Raw genomic sequence first — 14,432 nt, 5'->3', positions numbered from 1 at the left:
GCCCCCCTACTCACCATCGAGGCTCTCAGCAAAGTGCCTTTATTTGTGTCACAGGTGGTTGAAAATGCGAACACCCAGACAGGTAACGTGGCCAGCACGTTACAGGTTATAAAGCCATAAAGACACTCTTCAAACAAACAGGGCTCTGTTTTGATTTGGGGCTCGTTAAATATCACAACAGGTTTCACCTGGAGCTGGTTAAAAACCGTTACAGCTCTGCAGGATCCACCAGCTGGGGCCTCCTTTGCCTTAATTAAGCCTGTGTGAGTACAGGGCATGGGCTGAGTGAGTGCAGGTGTGGGGGTCACCTGGGCAATGGACAGCACTTGGAAGAAGTGGGATATTGCTGCTGTTGTTGGAATCCCAATCCCCTTCTGTGCTGTAGCAGCAGGCTGAGTGGGACCTCACACCACCAAGCACCACCTGCTCAGGGATGTCTCTGAGCTCAGAGACACTGCTAGACGAAATTCTGGGGTGCCTGTGACAGTGGGTGTAAGGCTGCTGAGAGGGAGAAAGAAACATCCTGGCTTATAGGGAAAGGGTGAGGGGGCTGGAGCCAAAGGGAACATGGGGCAGTGCTGGGAGTGGGAGAAGGAAAAGGAGGGCAGCCACAGAAGGCAGTGACCTCAACCCCCCCAGAGTTACAAAACCCCCCAAAGCTGCAAGAGATGGATGTGGAAACCACACTGACTGGTGAATGTTACCCTAATAACAAACAGCACACATTGCCCAGCTCTAACACAGTCCATTTAAAGTAAAAAAGAGATTTAAAGTACACTTGTTGAAGCAACTGGCTGCTCCTCTGCTCCCTCTCCGGTCAGTCTCTGTTTTCGTGATGCCAGGGAGGATCTCAGGGGAGGAAAAACAGGGCAACACAAAGGCACGTTGTGATTTTTAAGGTGCAAGAGTGCATCTGCTCAAACACTTCCAAATCCTCGCTCAGTCAGACATCTTGGTGCTTTGTTCAAATCTTTTGGCATTTTTTCATCTCCAGAGCAACTTTCTTCACATTCCGCGGGTGTGAAGGTGAAGTTCCTCGTTCGTGGGGCAAGTTCCTCCTGCTTTGCTTTGCTGAAGGGAATTCACAACTCGTGCAGTGTCACCCTCTTTCCTTGCCAGACTTTCAGGTGGAGCAGAGGTACCACACTCACAGCGTGGGGCGTCTGTAATTTGCCTTTGTTCTAACGACCCAAATTACAAGCTTTCACCATCTGCTTTGGAAGTACCTAAGAAGAAAGGTTATAAGAAAAACAAACATTCATTACTCAGGGTTATTGCTGAAAACAAAAATAATGGAGGCAACTGCTGACCTCAGAAAGCGAGCGGGTAAAAGTTACCCTGAAATGTTTAAGCAAAGCCAGCAAATATGGAAACAGCTCCAGTCTTCCTGCAGCAATTTTTAAACAATAGAGATTAAATGAGTAAAAAAGCAGCATTCAAAACTGGCAAAAGGAAATTAATTCATTCCTCTTTATCCACAAAGCAGGAATGCCATGGGAAGCAGCGACAACAGCTTTCCTACAAATGATCCTCAACACTAGGGAGGAGAAATCTCTTGTACATTTAAGAGGCAGCTTCTCTCCACTGCCTGTTCAGCTGTGAGTCTCTCCTGAAGGATCCCCAACAGCAAAGTGTTACTGTGGCCTCAGCTCTTTCAGCTTATGGCCCCCATGGCCTGTTGACTGGAATAGCAGTGAAATACCTGAGGAAAACTGTCTTAGAAAGTCCCCAATAACACCAAGACACTAATTAGAGATGGATACCTGCATTGTATACACCAATTAGACCTTTAGTCTTCTAATGGACTGGTTTCTTTTTCTTCTCTCATCTTCAGGCTCTCCTTTTCTTTACTGTTATTAAAAGAAAGGGGGGAAAAAAAGAAAAAAAGCCCAACTGAGTGTCAGATACCCTGAGCAGCAGGACCTGAGTCACACATGGCACAGATAAGGGGTCACATGGTGAGATGGGTGTGTTACACGTATGGTGACCACAGTGCCAGGCCCAGGGGACGGGGATCACCTGCCAAATACCACCACAGGAATGAGGAGCCACTGTGAAGGGCAAGAGCCAAGGGAGGACTGCAAAGCTGGTTCATCCTGGGGCTCTGCTCTGCCTGCAAACACGCAGCCAATTGCTGCTAATTGTGTTGGCAGCTTTGCATTGTAGATGCCCAGTGCAGGGGCCAAGCCAGTAATTCCATTTGACAAGCTTTCCCAGGAGCCCTTCCCTCCCTCCTCTGTCCTTACAGTTCAGTGTCTGACGCCCCAGTCCTCTTCTCCTGCGCTTTCTGGCGTCGCTGTCGACAGATAATCACAGCTAACACCACCACGATCATCAGGACAGAAGCAGATCCGATGGCCACGGCCAGGAAATGGATTTCTGAGAAACTCACTGCGTGGAGAGAGACAGGGACGTGAACCAGAGGGTAACCACCCTCGTGCTTTACACTTACAACCCTTTTTTCTACCACAGTTTTCCCAAACTGGGAAACTGGGAACTGGTGAAGTTCACAAGACCTCTGGGGGTGGTTCTTGGCCTCTCACCTTTCTGCACGACCCGGAGTCGCACTTCCCCGATGGAGCCATAAACATCTGGCCAGTTGGTCACCTGGCAGGTGAAGGTGCCGTTGTCGGTGGGCTGCAGGTTCCAGATGATGATGGACACGTCCTTACGCTCCACGTTCCCATCCCAGGTGACCCGGTCCTTGAACCGCCCCGAGGTCGGCTTGTAGGGCTCCTTCAGGTAGTAAAACACCTGCAGGGATCACAGACACACAGAATGGCCTGGGCTGGGGGGCACCCTGGAGATTCCTGTGCCCTGCAAGTCCTGCCGGGCGCAGGGTGTCAGCTAAGACAGGGCTGAGGTGTCGGCAGGCACAAATAGTTTATCAGGCCACAAACAGTTCAAACCTGATCACCCAAAACTGAGCATGAGAACGTTCTTCAGCCAGGGTCTATAAACTGACCTCACTGCTCAGGTTAGTCGTGACAGGTGACAGAGGAAAGGCCCCAGTGCCCAGAGCTGGGGGTCTCGGGTGTGGGTGCCCATCCCCACTGGGCTCACCCAGTGCTGGGCCTTGGGACTGGTTTGTTGGGGTAAACCAGTCTGAAATGGAGAGTAAAGATCTCAACTCACGGGCTCGTGGGAGCTCAGGTCCTCGGGCTGGAAGTTCCAGGTCACTGAGAGCTGGGGGCTGACGGGGCTGCTGCTGGAGAAGGTGCATTTGAGCCGCTGGTTTGTGCCGTTCACAGCAACCACCTCCTCCGAGGTGTAAACTTCCACTGCTGCTGCCAGCCAAAGTGCTGCGGGGGAAACAGAGGGGTGAGAGGCCATAATCACTGCCGAGGTGTGAACTCATCACTGCTCCTTATCAGTGTGTAGTCTGAGCCTTATCTAGCCCTGGGAATAATTGTCTGGGGCACAGAGATAATTCCTCAATGGGTGATCCTGTAGATTTCTTGGAAAAATCAGTCCTGCCATTAAAATTCGACTGCTGAGACCCAATAAACAACTGCTATTTCCCATGCTAGAACTTTCTTTATACACTTTGTACTCTCAGCACGGTGAAAACTGCTCTTACTGATGGAGGAAGGGCCTGTTAGAGGGTTAACAGCCCAGCTGGACAACTGTGGTCAAATACAGTCAGGCTGAAGAACTCTAGAGGAAATGCTCAAGGTAAATGTGGCAAAGAAACATCCTCTGTTAACCAAACCACCACAGCTGCTGCTTCAAAAATAAGTGTGCCAGCAAGGCACAGAAAGGAGGAAAATGAAAAAAAAGAAAACCAAAGGAGTTCTGGTGAAAAAGAAAAAAATTATTAATCATTTCCTGTCACTTTAGGAAGTTAACTTGCCCCTGTATGATCCAAGCCAAAAAAGCTTATCTAAGGTTGTAAAATCTGGCTTTATAATAAAGACGTATTTGAAAGTAATTTATAACCAAAGACTTCCTTCCAAATAATCTCTTATCTCAAAGGGGAAAATATTTTGAAAACATTAAAGGTATTCGCATTTGAAAAGCTTCACTGGCAGAGATCATGTTTCTCATCCGAAGATTCAGTGCCAAATCTTTTAAACTCCTTTAGAAAAGAAAAACTGTGGGAAATAAGTCTAAAGCACTTTTTTTTCAAGACAGATTACATCCGTGAGCCGATGCATTTGGGAAAGGAGGACGTGCTATTCTTAAAATCCAGCGTTCTGATATAAACCGCTGAAAATTCAAGCGAGTTCATTGTCAGTCTGGAATTGTTGCTGTGTAAAGGATCCGAACCCGGGGCTCCTGAACAATCTCTGATTGTTTAGGAACAAAGGTAGCAAAAAAAAAAAGTCTTGGACTAAAGTTCAGATTCCCTGTCAGGAGAGAAAAAGAAAGACGTGTGTAACCCGAGCTCAGGAGGAGCTCGAACACGCCTAAACCTGTCCGAGAAGAGACTCAACCACGTCTGTCACTGCCAGCGAACCCCGGACAGAAAGAACCGCAGCACAAGGACGGGAACAAAGTCTCTGCCTTCTAATGCAAGGGATGGGAAGAGGAGAGGCAGGATGGCAGCGAGGCCAGGCAGGGCAGGTTTCCTTTCCTTACCTGGGAGCTGCGCCCCGAGGACGAGCACAGCACCCGCCCAGGCGCGGCCGCGCATCGGGGACACCCGGCCGTGCTCCCGTGCCAAGAGACAGTCCCTTCTGCTTCTCGAAAACTGGGTGCAGGATGAGTTTCTCAAAGTCTTCCCAGCTCAGCAAGGCCAATTCCTTCCTCCCAGCTTGGCCTGCAAGGCCAAGAGTGCTCTCAGTGCTCTCAGTGCTGGAGTCAGCACTGCCCGCCCGGGCACCGTGGGAAGGTGTGGCAGCACCAGGTACTTCTGGGTGTAAAACAGGGAGATTCTCAGGGTAAGATTAATTTCTTCTCCCTCCCATATTCCTTTGCTCTTTTGTGTTGCAACCTTTCCTCCTCCCAGCTTCCACCTGAAACCACTCCCCTCTTGTGGGAGGTAGCTGTGCTCCTAAAAGAAAATTTGCCCGAAGGTGTTTGTAGATGGCTCAAAGGAATCAGGGCCGTTTGTTTGGCAGAAAAACCCAAACCTGAAAAGAGTCCAAAAAGAGCAACCCGAACCAGCAGTGTGGGCACAAATCCAGAGGATGGAAGTGTCCCACAGATACCTACAGTACAGCACAGAGACTCTTGTGCCTGCTAACATGCCTCTGCTAATGGCTCTGAGACACCAGGTATCTCTATTTTCACGGGAATAGTTTGGCCCTGTATTAACCCTTCATCACTGCATCTCCCCAGATTTCCATTCAGTTGCCATTCCAAAACATCATCTCCTTCTCTTTCATTGCCACCCTGGACAAATATCAGGCTGGGGGGTTGTTCTGGTTGTGTTTAAAGCACTGCAAGGCAGCTCCTTAGCAGCCAATTTGCATTCACATCCTATTTCTGCACAGGACTGGGGAGAGGGTCTGCTCCCATCTTTGCTTGCAGACTTTTAATAATCTTGATCTTGTTTCAAACGTGTCCCTCTCACACTCACTAGCAACCTAAATTATCTGATGTTTCATTTTGAAACTGAAATAACTAAAAGAAAGCTCTGACAGCCAAAGAGAGCACCCCAGTAAATGAAACAGGGCCCACGACACTGGGATTAGCCATGTCAGTAAATGGTGAATTCCTGGGAAGGGGTGAGGAGCCAGCTCCATCCTCCAGGCATCTGGGAAGGAGTCCCTCGAGGTGTGTGCCAGCTGCAGAACGCGGAGAGCCCTGTGGAAGGAGAGAGATCTGGGTGACTTGGAATGTCTGCCCTGGACCTGTGCCCCCAAATCCCCACGATTCTCACCACACTGGAGCAGCTCTGCCTCCTCTGTGGGCTTGGAGCAGAGGGAGCTGGGCAGGCAGCGTGTTCCCGCTGTGTCCATGCCAGCATCCCTGCTGGAAAGGGAAATTCCTTCGGGTTCTCGGGAACGAGATGAAAGATGAGTTTCTCAAAATCTTCCCAGCGCAGCAGAGGAGCTCTGAGATCCCCCTGCCCCGGTGCCATGGGCGGTCTGTGCCTGCCCCCAGCCCGGGTCTGGAGGGATCGTCCCCTCCTTGCAGTCCTGGCCGGGGCAGGAGCCCCCTCTAGTGGGGCCCGGCCACTTCCACGCGGAAAGAGAGGAGGTTCAGATTAGATATTAGGAAGAGATTCCTCCCTGTGAGGGTGGGGAGGCCCTGGCACAGGTTGCCCAGAGAAGCTGTGTCTGTCCCATCCTGGAAGTGCCCAAGGCCAGATTGGACGGGGCTTGGAGCAACCTGGGCTGGTGGAAGGTGTCCCTGCCCATGGCAGGGGTGGGACTGGACGGTCTTTACAGTCCCTTCCAACCCAAACCATTCCATGGTTCTTTGTGAAGTTGTTTGCAGCAGCCTGAACTGCAGAGACACTCCCAAAAGCTGCCAGGAAGGTCCTGATGGCAAATCTAATCCCGGCTCGTTCCTCCTGCTGCTCCCAGAGCAGCTCCAAGAGCTGTCCTGGGGCTTGGCCAGGCTGGTGCAGAGCAGCCAGCCCTCGCTGGCAGTGACGTCCTGTGCAGACCTTTTGAGCCTCTGCACTTCCTGACCTGGGCTCATTTCCCCACACGTGTCCCGGGGCTGCCTCGGCTGCTCTCTCGTGTCCCTGGGAACGGGGAGTCCCCCCAGCACTGCTGGGGACAATTCTGGGAAAGGATCCTGGGCCCCTTTCCTGTAAGAGGGCCGTGAAGAGCCTCCGTGCCCTGTCGTGCCCCGCAGCGATGCCCGTGTGATGTGGTAGAGAAGAGCAAGACAAGGAGGGACACAAGGATGAGGTTGGAGCCGTCCTGGCCTCTGCTGGGGCTCCTGCTCTGGGCAGGTGAGTCTCCAAACTTCAGGCAGCAGGGTTGGATCTCCAAACTCCAGGCACCAGGGTTGGAGCTTCGTGCAGTGCGATCTCTGAGGTTCTGTTGTCTTAGTTTCATTTTTATGCTTTATCCACTTCGTGCACTTTTCTTAAACCAATTTGTGATCATGGGTAACTACTTCAGTTCAGACTTGGTGGGATATCCATTTGTGGTAGGAATTTCCACCTTACCAGTTTGAGTGGAGCAGCTGCTTTAGGATGAAGTGCAGAGGATCTGTAAAGATTCTAAAAAAAGCCGGTAACAATGAGATGAGTTTGGAAGATAATTACTTAAGACATACTACAATAAAACTACAACTACTCTGACAATGTGCTGCAAATACCAACTGCTAACCTTTGAGAAGGTAGAAAACATCTGGTTTAGCAATGGCCTGTTCTTTTTTCAAACTTAAATTCACCTATATAAAAAAAAAGCATCAGATCACCTTCTTTCCAGCCAAGTCCTTTGTCTGTGGCATTTCAAATCTATGATTATTTATTTACCTTACTTTCTATTGACAAACGTCTTTAAAGGAAATCACAAGTCTGATCCACACCTCCTAAAAACGGTTTCTTTAATATTCCAGCTCCAGAGACTCCCTTGGAGCTGATTGTTTCCTACAGGACAGAAAAATCACCTAAATAAACTGGTTTACAGTGTTAAATCAAGGGGCAGGGTCCCACCCTCCAGTGAGTTCACAAGGTTCTTACTGCAGAAACCAGGGAGGATTTTCCAGCAGTCTTTGCTCCATGATAATAAGGCACAGTTTGGGGTGTACAGCTTGCAATAGGAACCCTTTTTCTAAACTGGGTCGGAAAATGATTCAAGTTTCCATTCTGTGTTAGTCTGTGTTAAAAATGGCTTCCAAGGGAAAAGCTTAATTTCAAAACAACATCCTGTGCCACAAACAAAATATTTCTGCTGCCTTTAGCACGAATACAGGATCATAAACATCTCTTTCAAGCAGCTGAGCTCAGAAAGGATACCCTGGAAGTAGGAAAGGTGTATGATCTCAGTAGCTAAACTCAACTACTTAACACTTCTTATTCTTTCTTTTGTAGTTGGCACCACAGCTCAGCAGGGTAACTGTATTTTACCATTGTTCTTAACTACTTAGTGTGATCAAAAGACCAAATACGCCTCACAAGGGAGGACTGAAAGTCAAATAGAAACATTTGAATTTCGAAAACATCGTAGAATGGGAAAAATTTGCTGTTCATTAACTGATAGTGATCTCGCTGATGGAAAAATTGGCTGTCATAAATTGCCCTTAATTATTACCAGTGGTTCCCAAGCAGGGCTGGGTTTTTCCAACAGCAACAAGCAGCTGATTTTTTAACACTCCTTATTCTCTTTGCAGGTGTAGCACAGGAGGGTAAATGAATTTTACCAACATTCTTAACTATATGATATGAAGTCTGCAGAAGCCTCACGGCTGAGGACTAAAAACCAGATTGGAATATTTGAGTTTTCCCCTTGGTTTCCTTTCTCGTAGGCCTGTCTGCCAGTGAAGAATTCCTGGTGGAGATTTCGGGCACCACGGTGACAATCACATGTCCCTTGGCCGAGGATGACGTAGTGTGGAAGTCAACTGGGGGAAAAGCAGGCACCAGCAACGAGAGGAAGTACATTATAACGGACCACGACAGCTCTCCTGCCAACCTGAGCTGTTCTTCTGACTCCAGTGGGACGAGGCATGAGCTGTACCTGAATGCCAGAGGTGAGAGAAACTCCCTCAGTCCACGGGCTAAAGCCTGCATGGCTCAGATTAAATACTTAAAAGCAACTCAAATGGCACCAGACACCTGCATTTAGACAAGCAAATCTGCTGGTTCCACTGTATATTTGAGTCTCCTGGACCACTGCTTCCCTAAGGGAAGTTCCCCATCAGCAGGCTGGGAGGGAAAGGCACTGCCCAGCAGTTTGTGCTGGGAATCGTGCTGCTCTTTAAAACAAAGAGAGAAAACGTGCCAACAAATTAAAAACTGAGCACAAACAGCGAGGAAAAATAAACACCGAGTGGAAGAGATTACCTGAAAATGTAGTAAATTCTTCAGCACTTGGTGCTTTTACGGGAAGACTCCTCTTCCTTCTGACACACTGAGGGTGAACGTGGTGTTGCTGAGACCCTTCCTCATCTGTGATGGTCTGAGAGCCCATTTTTGGCAAAAGGAATCTCCCCTATCCTTTCTGCTTGCTCTTTTCTCCTTGCCACCCAGAGCTGTGTCTCTCTGCCAGCACCCAGCAGATGAGGGGGGCCTGGGCTTTTCCTGCAGGGAGGGAAGGCAGCCCAGCTCTGAGCACCTCCATCTCTCCTCCTGGCAGTGTGTGCCAACTGCGAGGAGCTGGATGCCCTGACGGTCACAGGGATCATTGCTGCGGATCTCCTCATCACCCTGGGGGTGCTGATCCTGGTCTACTACTTCAGCAAAGACAGGAAGGGGCGAGCAAGCCCCAGTCCTGCCCCTCGGCCACGAGGTAAGAGCCATTTCAGGCATCTCTGCTCTCCGTGGTGGCCACGGGGCACTACATAAAGATCCCACTGTGGGAGGGAGCATCCTCTGCTCTCCCTGAGCTTCCAAGACCTCACCAAACAACCTCCTGCTTCCCACACCTGCCTTTGTGCATGGGATGGGAACAGCTGCTTTGCCAAACCTCCTGCCTGTAAGAACCTGTTTCCCTGCTGTGCTGGAGCCAACCCTGCATGGCAGATGCTCCTGGCAGCAGCTGGCTCTTTGAAAGCTCTAAGCTCATAATAAAGCCATGCAAGTTGACCTGTGGGTTCATGGCATTGCCCTGGGATCATCGTGGAAGTCCCTTGTGCTGTGTTACCTGAATCATCCCGGGGATCACCTCTCTGTGCCTCTGTTGCAGGTCAGAAGATGCAGCGTCCTCCCCCCGTTCCCAACCCGGACTATGAGGTATGGAGTGTTTTCCATCTCTCTGCTGGCTGGGGAGGGAGAGCAAAGTCTGAGAATTGGTAGCATTTATCCTTTGACAAAGCATCCAGTCAAGCTCCAAGCTCCCACAGGAATGGAGGAAAAAAAGGTGTTGAGGGTGGAGCGCCTTCTGATGCTGCCACAGGGATTTGGGAGCAGAAGTGCAGCTCCCTGTGCTCTGCACATATCACACAGCAGTGCTGCACCTGCTCTGCTGTGCTTTTCCCAGTGTGTTGTGTGGACTAAGATAAGGATTCCCAAACTAACATCTTTCTCCATCCCACAGCCCATCCGGAAAGGCCAGCGGGAAGTGTATGCTGGCCTGGAATCCAGGGGGTTCTGAGATTCCCAGGATGACAGGCTGGAAGCCATGGAAACCAGCAGCACAAGGGCTAAACGCTGCTGCCCAGCTCAGTGCCAGCTCTGCAGCTCTGCTGAGGCATTTTGGGGTCAGCCAGGTCAGGCACCCGCTGTCCCACCCTGGGGTGTGCTTTGGTTTGACACCAGGGAACAGAAACGTGCATTGGCAAGAGAAGTTTTCCTCCCCATTAAAGGACTGCAGCCTCACTCTTGGTTCCTGGCCTCCTTTTCCCTCACTCTCCTTTCTGCTCCAGTTGCATGCTCTGGTTGTCTCTCCCCTTTAATTTCTGCCCTGAGTGCCTCCCTGGGCAGGGAGCGGGTCCTTCAGAGTGGTTGGCCTCTGACCTTGTCTAGGTCTCATGTTCACAGCCTTATCTTCATTTGCTGCCTGGGACTGTAGCAAAAGGAGCAGAGGCATCAGTACATTAAAACCAAAGTGGCCCAGCAGCAGTGGGACAGGTTAAGAAGGGCCCGAGAGATGCTGTGGTGCCTGGCAACGTTTCTGGGCTGACACCAGAGCCACCCACGGTGCTGTTACTGAGCAGAGCAGCAGCTCTGAGGAAAGGAAACAGCAGCAGTGCTGGGGGCTGGGGGTGGTTTAACCCTTGAGTTTCAGTGTGGGGAGATAAACACCCAGCAAGCCCCGTGAGCAGGGCGCTGTGCTCAGCCCCAGGATGCGGTTTGAGAGGCACAGCTGGGGTTACCATACAAGGCTGTGAGCAGCGAGCAGGGAGATGGAGAGATACGAGGAGCACTAACCCCCTGCAGCTCTGAAACCACTCTGGGCCATGTTCTCACCTCCTGCAAAACAGCACTGCTCCAGGGGTGCCTCCTCAGCCCAGCCATGCAGCCCATTCCTCGGGTGGGATGGGAGAAGCCTGGACCACTCTGGGCATACAAGGTCTAAATTTTTGCTTCAGGCTCCACCCCAGTGCTTCTGCCACTGTTTGTGGGGTGCATAAATGTACAGGTTTGCCCTGTGTTTGCCCCAGCCAGTGCCATCCCAAACACTCCTTATCTCAGTGGGATCAGCACCCACCCAGTGGCAGCATCTCTCTGCCTCTGTGCTTACCTGCACTAGAGAAATATTTCTTTGTCCTTCCCAGGGTGAGGTGCTGAGGAGCCTCTCACAGTCTGGCTCTTGGATTTGTGCTTGTCCTGCTCCTTGGGTGAGGTTAGCCATCTTTGCCCATTGCTTTGAGACCTGATGGTGATGAAAGAGCTACAAACTAGGCAGTCTGCTGGTCACTTTTTTAATGAAGTCCTACCCAGATGGCTTTGCAGGTAAAAGGCAGGTTTTGGCATATTCTACCTGCAATGGCCACATTGAGCTGACCCTTCACTGGAGCAGAAAAACCACTAAGACATTATTCTGCTCCTCTGAAGAGCAAAATGTTGCTGTGTAAGGATCCAACACTGTAGGAAAACAGGTCCTTTCCTTGCTCACTGCCCACAGGGCTGATCACACCCTGATCCCTGTACGGGCACCTGTGGGGCACCCACGGCCCTGCACAGACAAAGTGTTGTTTACTGGGTCACACATGTCACAGATTTGTGGCCAATTTTTACTGAGTGTTACCTCTTTTCTTCCTTTATACCCCTGAACACTGGATTGCCTGAGTCACAGGGCACTTCTCAGTCGGGTCCTCCCTAAAGCCTGGCACCCAGATTCTGAGAAAAGCAGGAAAACAACCCACAGGTGTGTGCAACTGGCACAGGAGGGGTGACCTGGTTTCTGAGGTTTCCAACTGCTGGCTGATCCTGGCTGGTGTCTGCTCCCATTTTGACCATACTCAGACCACACTGGCTGTTCCTGCTCAGAGCTGGGGAGCACCAGTGTGCACCTTCCCAGACACCAGATCCCACCCAGTGTGTACCTTCCCAAGGACCAGATCCCATCCAGTGTGCACCTTCCCAGACACCAGATCCCACCCAGTGTGCACCTTCCCAAGGACCAGATCCCATCCAGTGTGCACCTTCCCAGACACCAGATCCCATCCAGTGTGCACCTTCCCAGTGATCAGACCCCATCCAATGTGCACCTTCCCAGACACCAGATCCCATCCAATGTGCACCTTCCCAGACACCAGATCCCATCCAATGTGCACCTTCCCAGACACCAGATCCCATCCAATGTGCACCTTCCAAGACAGCAGATCCCATCCAATGTGCACCTTCCCCAGGGCCCTCGACAGAAGGGACAGAGCAGGGAGGCTGTGGGACAGGCTCATCTTTAATGAGAGGGATACAGAAGTGCAGGAGGCCATGGAAAGAGCACAGTGCTGCAAGTAGCCCAGCCTGGCATGGAGCAGGAGGGATGTCCAGGCAAAGCCTGTGTGCTGATGGAGTCACAGGCTCCAGAGTGTCCCCACCTCACTTGCGGGCCCGGGCGGGTGCCAGCCGGCTGTACTGCTCATCCTCCCGCTCTCCGAGGGGCTGGAGGGGAAAAACGGGGGAGATGAGCTCCAAGAATGTCTGTCCAGCCCTGGGAGGGGCAGTTGGCCCAGCCCTCTCTTTGCCAAGCCTTTTCCAAGCGTCCCTCCCCGCACACAGAGCTTAACACACACAGTAAGAGACGGGGTAGCTGTGTTTGCCTCGTCCTCTGGGTCATCTGGGGAGAGGCAGCTGCCCCATCAGAGAGCAATATCCACCTCTGGGCATCGATTATCCCCCAGCAGACGTGTCCCCACACTGCAGAGGTGCTGAAGGTCCCCCCATACACACACAGGTGTGCCCCCACACTCACCTGGTAGAGCTGGTCGTTGGCAATCAGGTTCTGCCTGTCAGAGGCTAAATGGAGACAGAAGGCGGTCAGGGATCAGGGCAGCCACGGGCAGCGTGGTGCCTTTCAAAGCAAACCCATCTGCAGCCCCTGGGGGTGCCCAGGCCCTGTCCCCCCTCACCTCGGGACGTGTGTCCCCTGTCGTGGCCGGTGACACAGTACACGGCCACTGCCAGCAGCGCCGTGGCCACGACGTCCGCGACCACGATCCCCGAGACGGTGGCAGCGTCCACCTCGATGCAGTTCTGGCACACTGGAAGCACAAAGGGACAGGGACAGGCTCCAGTCCCAGGCCAAGAGGGACCTGGGATTGAGTTTGGCTCCTTGTGTGACCCGGGGCAGTGGCACGAGCTGCCGTGTGTCCCCCGGCATGCAGCGCAGGGCCAGAGAGAGGCCAGCAGTGCATCAGTCACAGCACTAACTGGGGCTGTGGGGCTCTCATGGGGACACCACAAACAGGGGAACCTGCAGCAAACTGGGGGAGCCACCCACAGACTCTGGGAAACCGGCAGTTCCCTCAAAAATTTTCTGGGGTGAAAACTCCAGGCAGTTCTGGCTCTAGAAAGCAGGGGTGCAGCACCTACTTCGATAGTGCACCTGGAGCTTCCCCTCTGCTGCCTCTCCTGCTCGACACGTGTAGAGGCCTCTGGGATCGTCGTAAACTGTGCTCAGCTCCAGCTGAGTTTCGTTTCCAAGCTCGTTCCCGTCTTTCCACCACGTAACTTTACTTTGTCCACTTGTGCATTCCAAGAACACCTTCCCACTGACTTCTTTCACAATTATTTTAGGTCCTGTACAAAAAAAAAAAAAAAAAAATAGAGAGCAGAGTTCACTGCTGAGTTATCAACCCTCACAGTGGTGCAGAACTCAGAGCTCCTTCGTGGAGATGCTCAGGCTGTCCCTGAGCAGCAGAAAGGCCACCACAAACAAAAACCTCTGGACAAAGCAGACTGTGTCGTTGCAAGACAGGGTTATCACAGACAGTAACACGGGTAGCTCCAGGCTGTCACAGCAATGGTCTAGGGCAGGCAGAGCTGGCAGTGATCCCATCCTCACTGCACCGATTCCCTTTTCCCCATGGACATTTGGAACCTCACATCCAGGTGGAAAGCCCCACCAAGCTGTGAGGCTCCTTCCCAGCACCCTCCCAGCACCCCAGACACCCTGGAGCATCTCCAGGGACCACGGCGAGTGCCCAACTGCCCCGAGCCCCAGTGACTCACCTTGGTTACCCCAGCTGGGCACAGCCAGGCTGGCCAGCACTGCCCAGACACCCAGGGCCCTTCCCCTCCACATGGCACAGAGGTGGTGGTTCCGTCCCCTGTTCAGAGAGCTCCTCACCACAACTGCACCACTGGCCCCAGATCTGCGTCAGGTGCCGGATGCCGGGGGCTGGAGCCTCCCTCCCCCTGCAGCTGGGGATGGCTGAGGTGCTCTGAGCCTGCCTCCTCACCCCAGCCCGGCCTGGCA

The 14,432-nt window shown here is 52.0% G+C and overlaps 3 protein-coding genes across 3 annotated transcripts; 1 reads left to right on the top strand and 2 right to left on the bottom strand.

Annotated features, from left to right (window-relative positions):
- Nucleotides 1-781: 781 nt before the first annotated feature.
- On the bottom strand, nucleotides 782-4,651 carry MPZL2 (myelin protein zero like 2). The gene is made up of 6 exons (XM_008928906.3): nucleotides 4,582-4,651; nucleotides 3,136-3,302; nucleotides 2,544-2,754; nucleotides 2,247-2,391; nucleotides 1,764-1,850; nucleotides 782-1,226 (listed from the first exon to the last, which is right to left on the bottom strand). Exons 1-5 carry the CDS (start codon nucleotides 4,634-4,636, stop codon nucleotides 1,790-1,792), a joined length of 639 nt encoding a protein of 212 aa, XP_008927154.1. The 5' UTR covers nucleotides 4,637-4,651; the 3' UTR covers nucleotides 782-1,226; nucleotides 1,764-1,789.
- A 1,960-nt stretch (nucleotides 4,652-6,611) lies between these two features.
- Nucleotides 6,612-9,865, top strand: CD3E (CD3e molecule). Its single transcript, XM_018078587.1, has 4 exons — nucleotides 6,612-6,853; nucleotides 8,377-8,601; nucleotides 9,207-9,359; nucleotides 9,756-9,865. Exons 1-4 carry the CDS (start codon nucleotides 6,805-6,807, stop codon nucleotides 9,863-9,865), a joined length of 537 nt encoding a protein of 178 aa, XP_017934076.1. The 5' UTR covers nucleotides 6,612-6,804.
- A 2,541-nt stretch (nucleotides 9,866-12,406) lies between these two features.
- Nucleotides 12,407-14,303, bottom strand: LOC103762251 (T-cell surface glycoprotein CD3 gamma chain). The gene is made up of 5 exons (XM_008928905.2): nucleotides 14,186-14,303; nucleotides 13,547-13,753; nucleotides 13,084-13,215; nucleotides 12,927-12,970; nucleotides 12,407-12,616 (listed from the first exon to the last, which is right to left on the bottom strand). The coding sequence occupies exons 1-5, from the start codon at nucleotides 14,256-14,258 to the stop codon at nucleotides 12,554-12,556; spliced, it is 519 nt and encodes a 172-aa protein (XP_008927153.1). The 5' UTR covers nucleotides 14,259-14,303; the 3' UTR covers nucleotides 12,407-12,553.
- Nucleotides 14,304-14,432: the final 129 nt, after the last annotated feature.

The sequence above is a fragment of the Manacus vitellinus genome, unplaced genomic scaffold, assembly GCF_001715985.3.
Source record: "Manacus vitellinus isolate BGI_N305 unplaced genomic scaffold, ASM171598v3 scaffold_41_pilon, whole genome shotgun sequence".
In the NCBI taxonomy this organism is placed as follows: Eukaryota; Metazoa; Chordata; class Aves; order Passeriformes; family Pipridae; genus Manacus; species Manacus vitellinus.
This window is presented reverse-complemented; position numbering and strand designations above follow the sequence as displayed.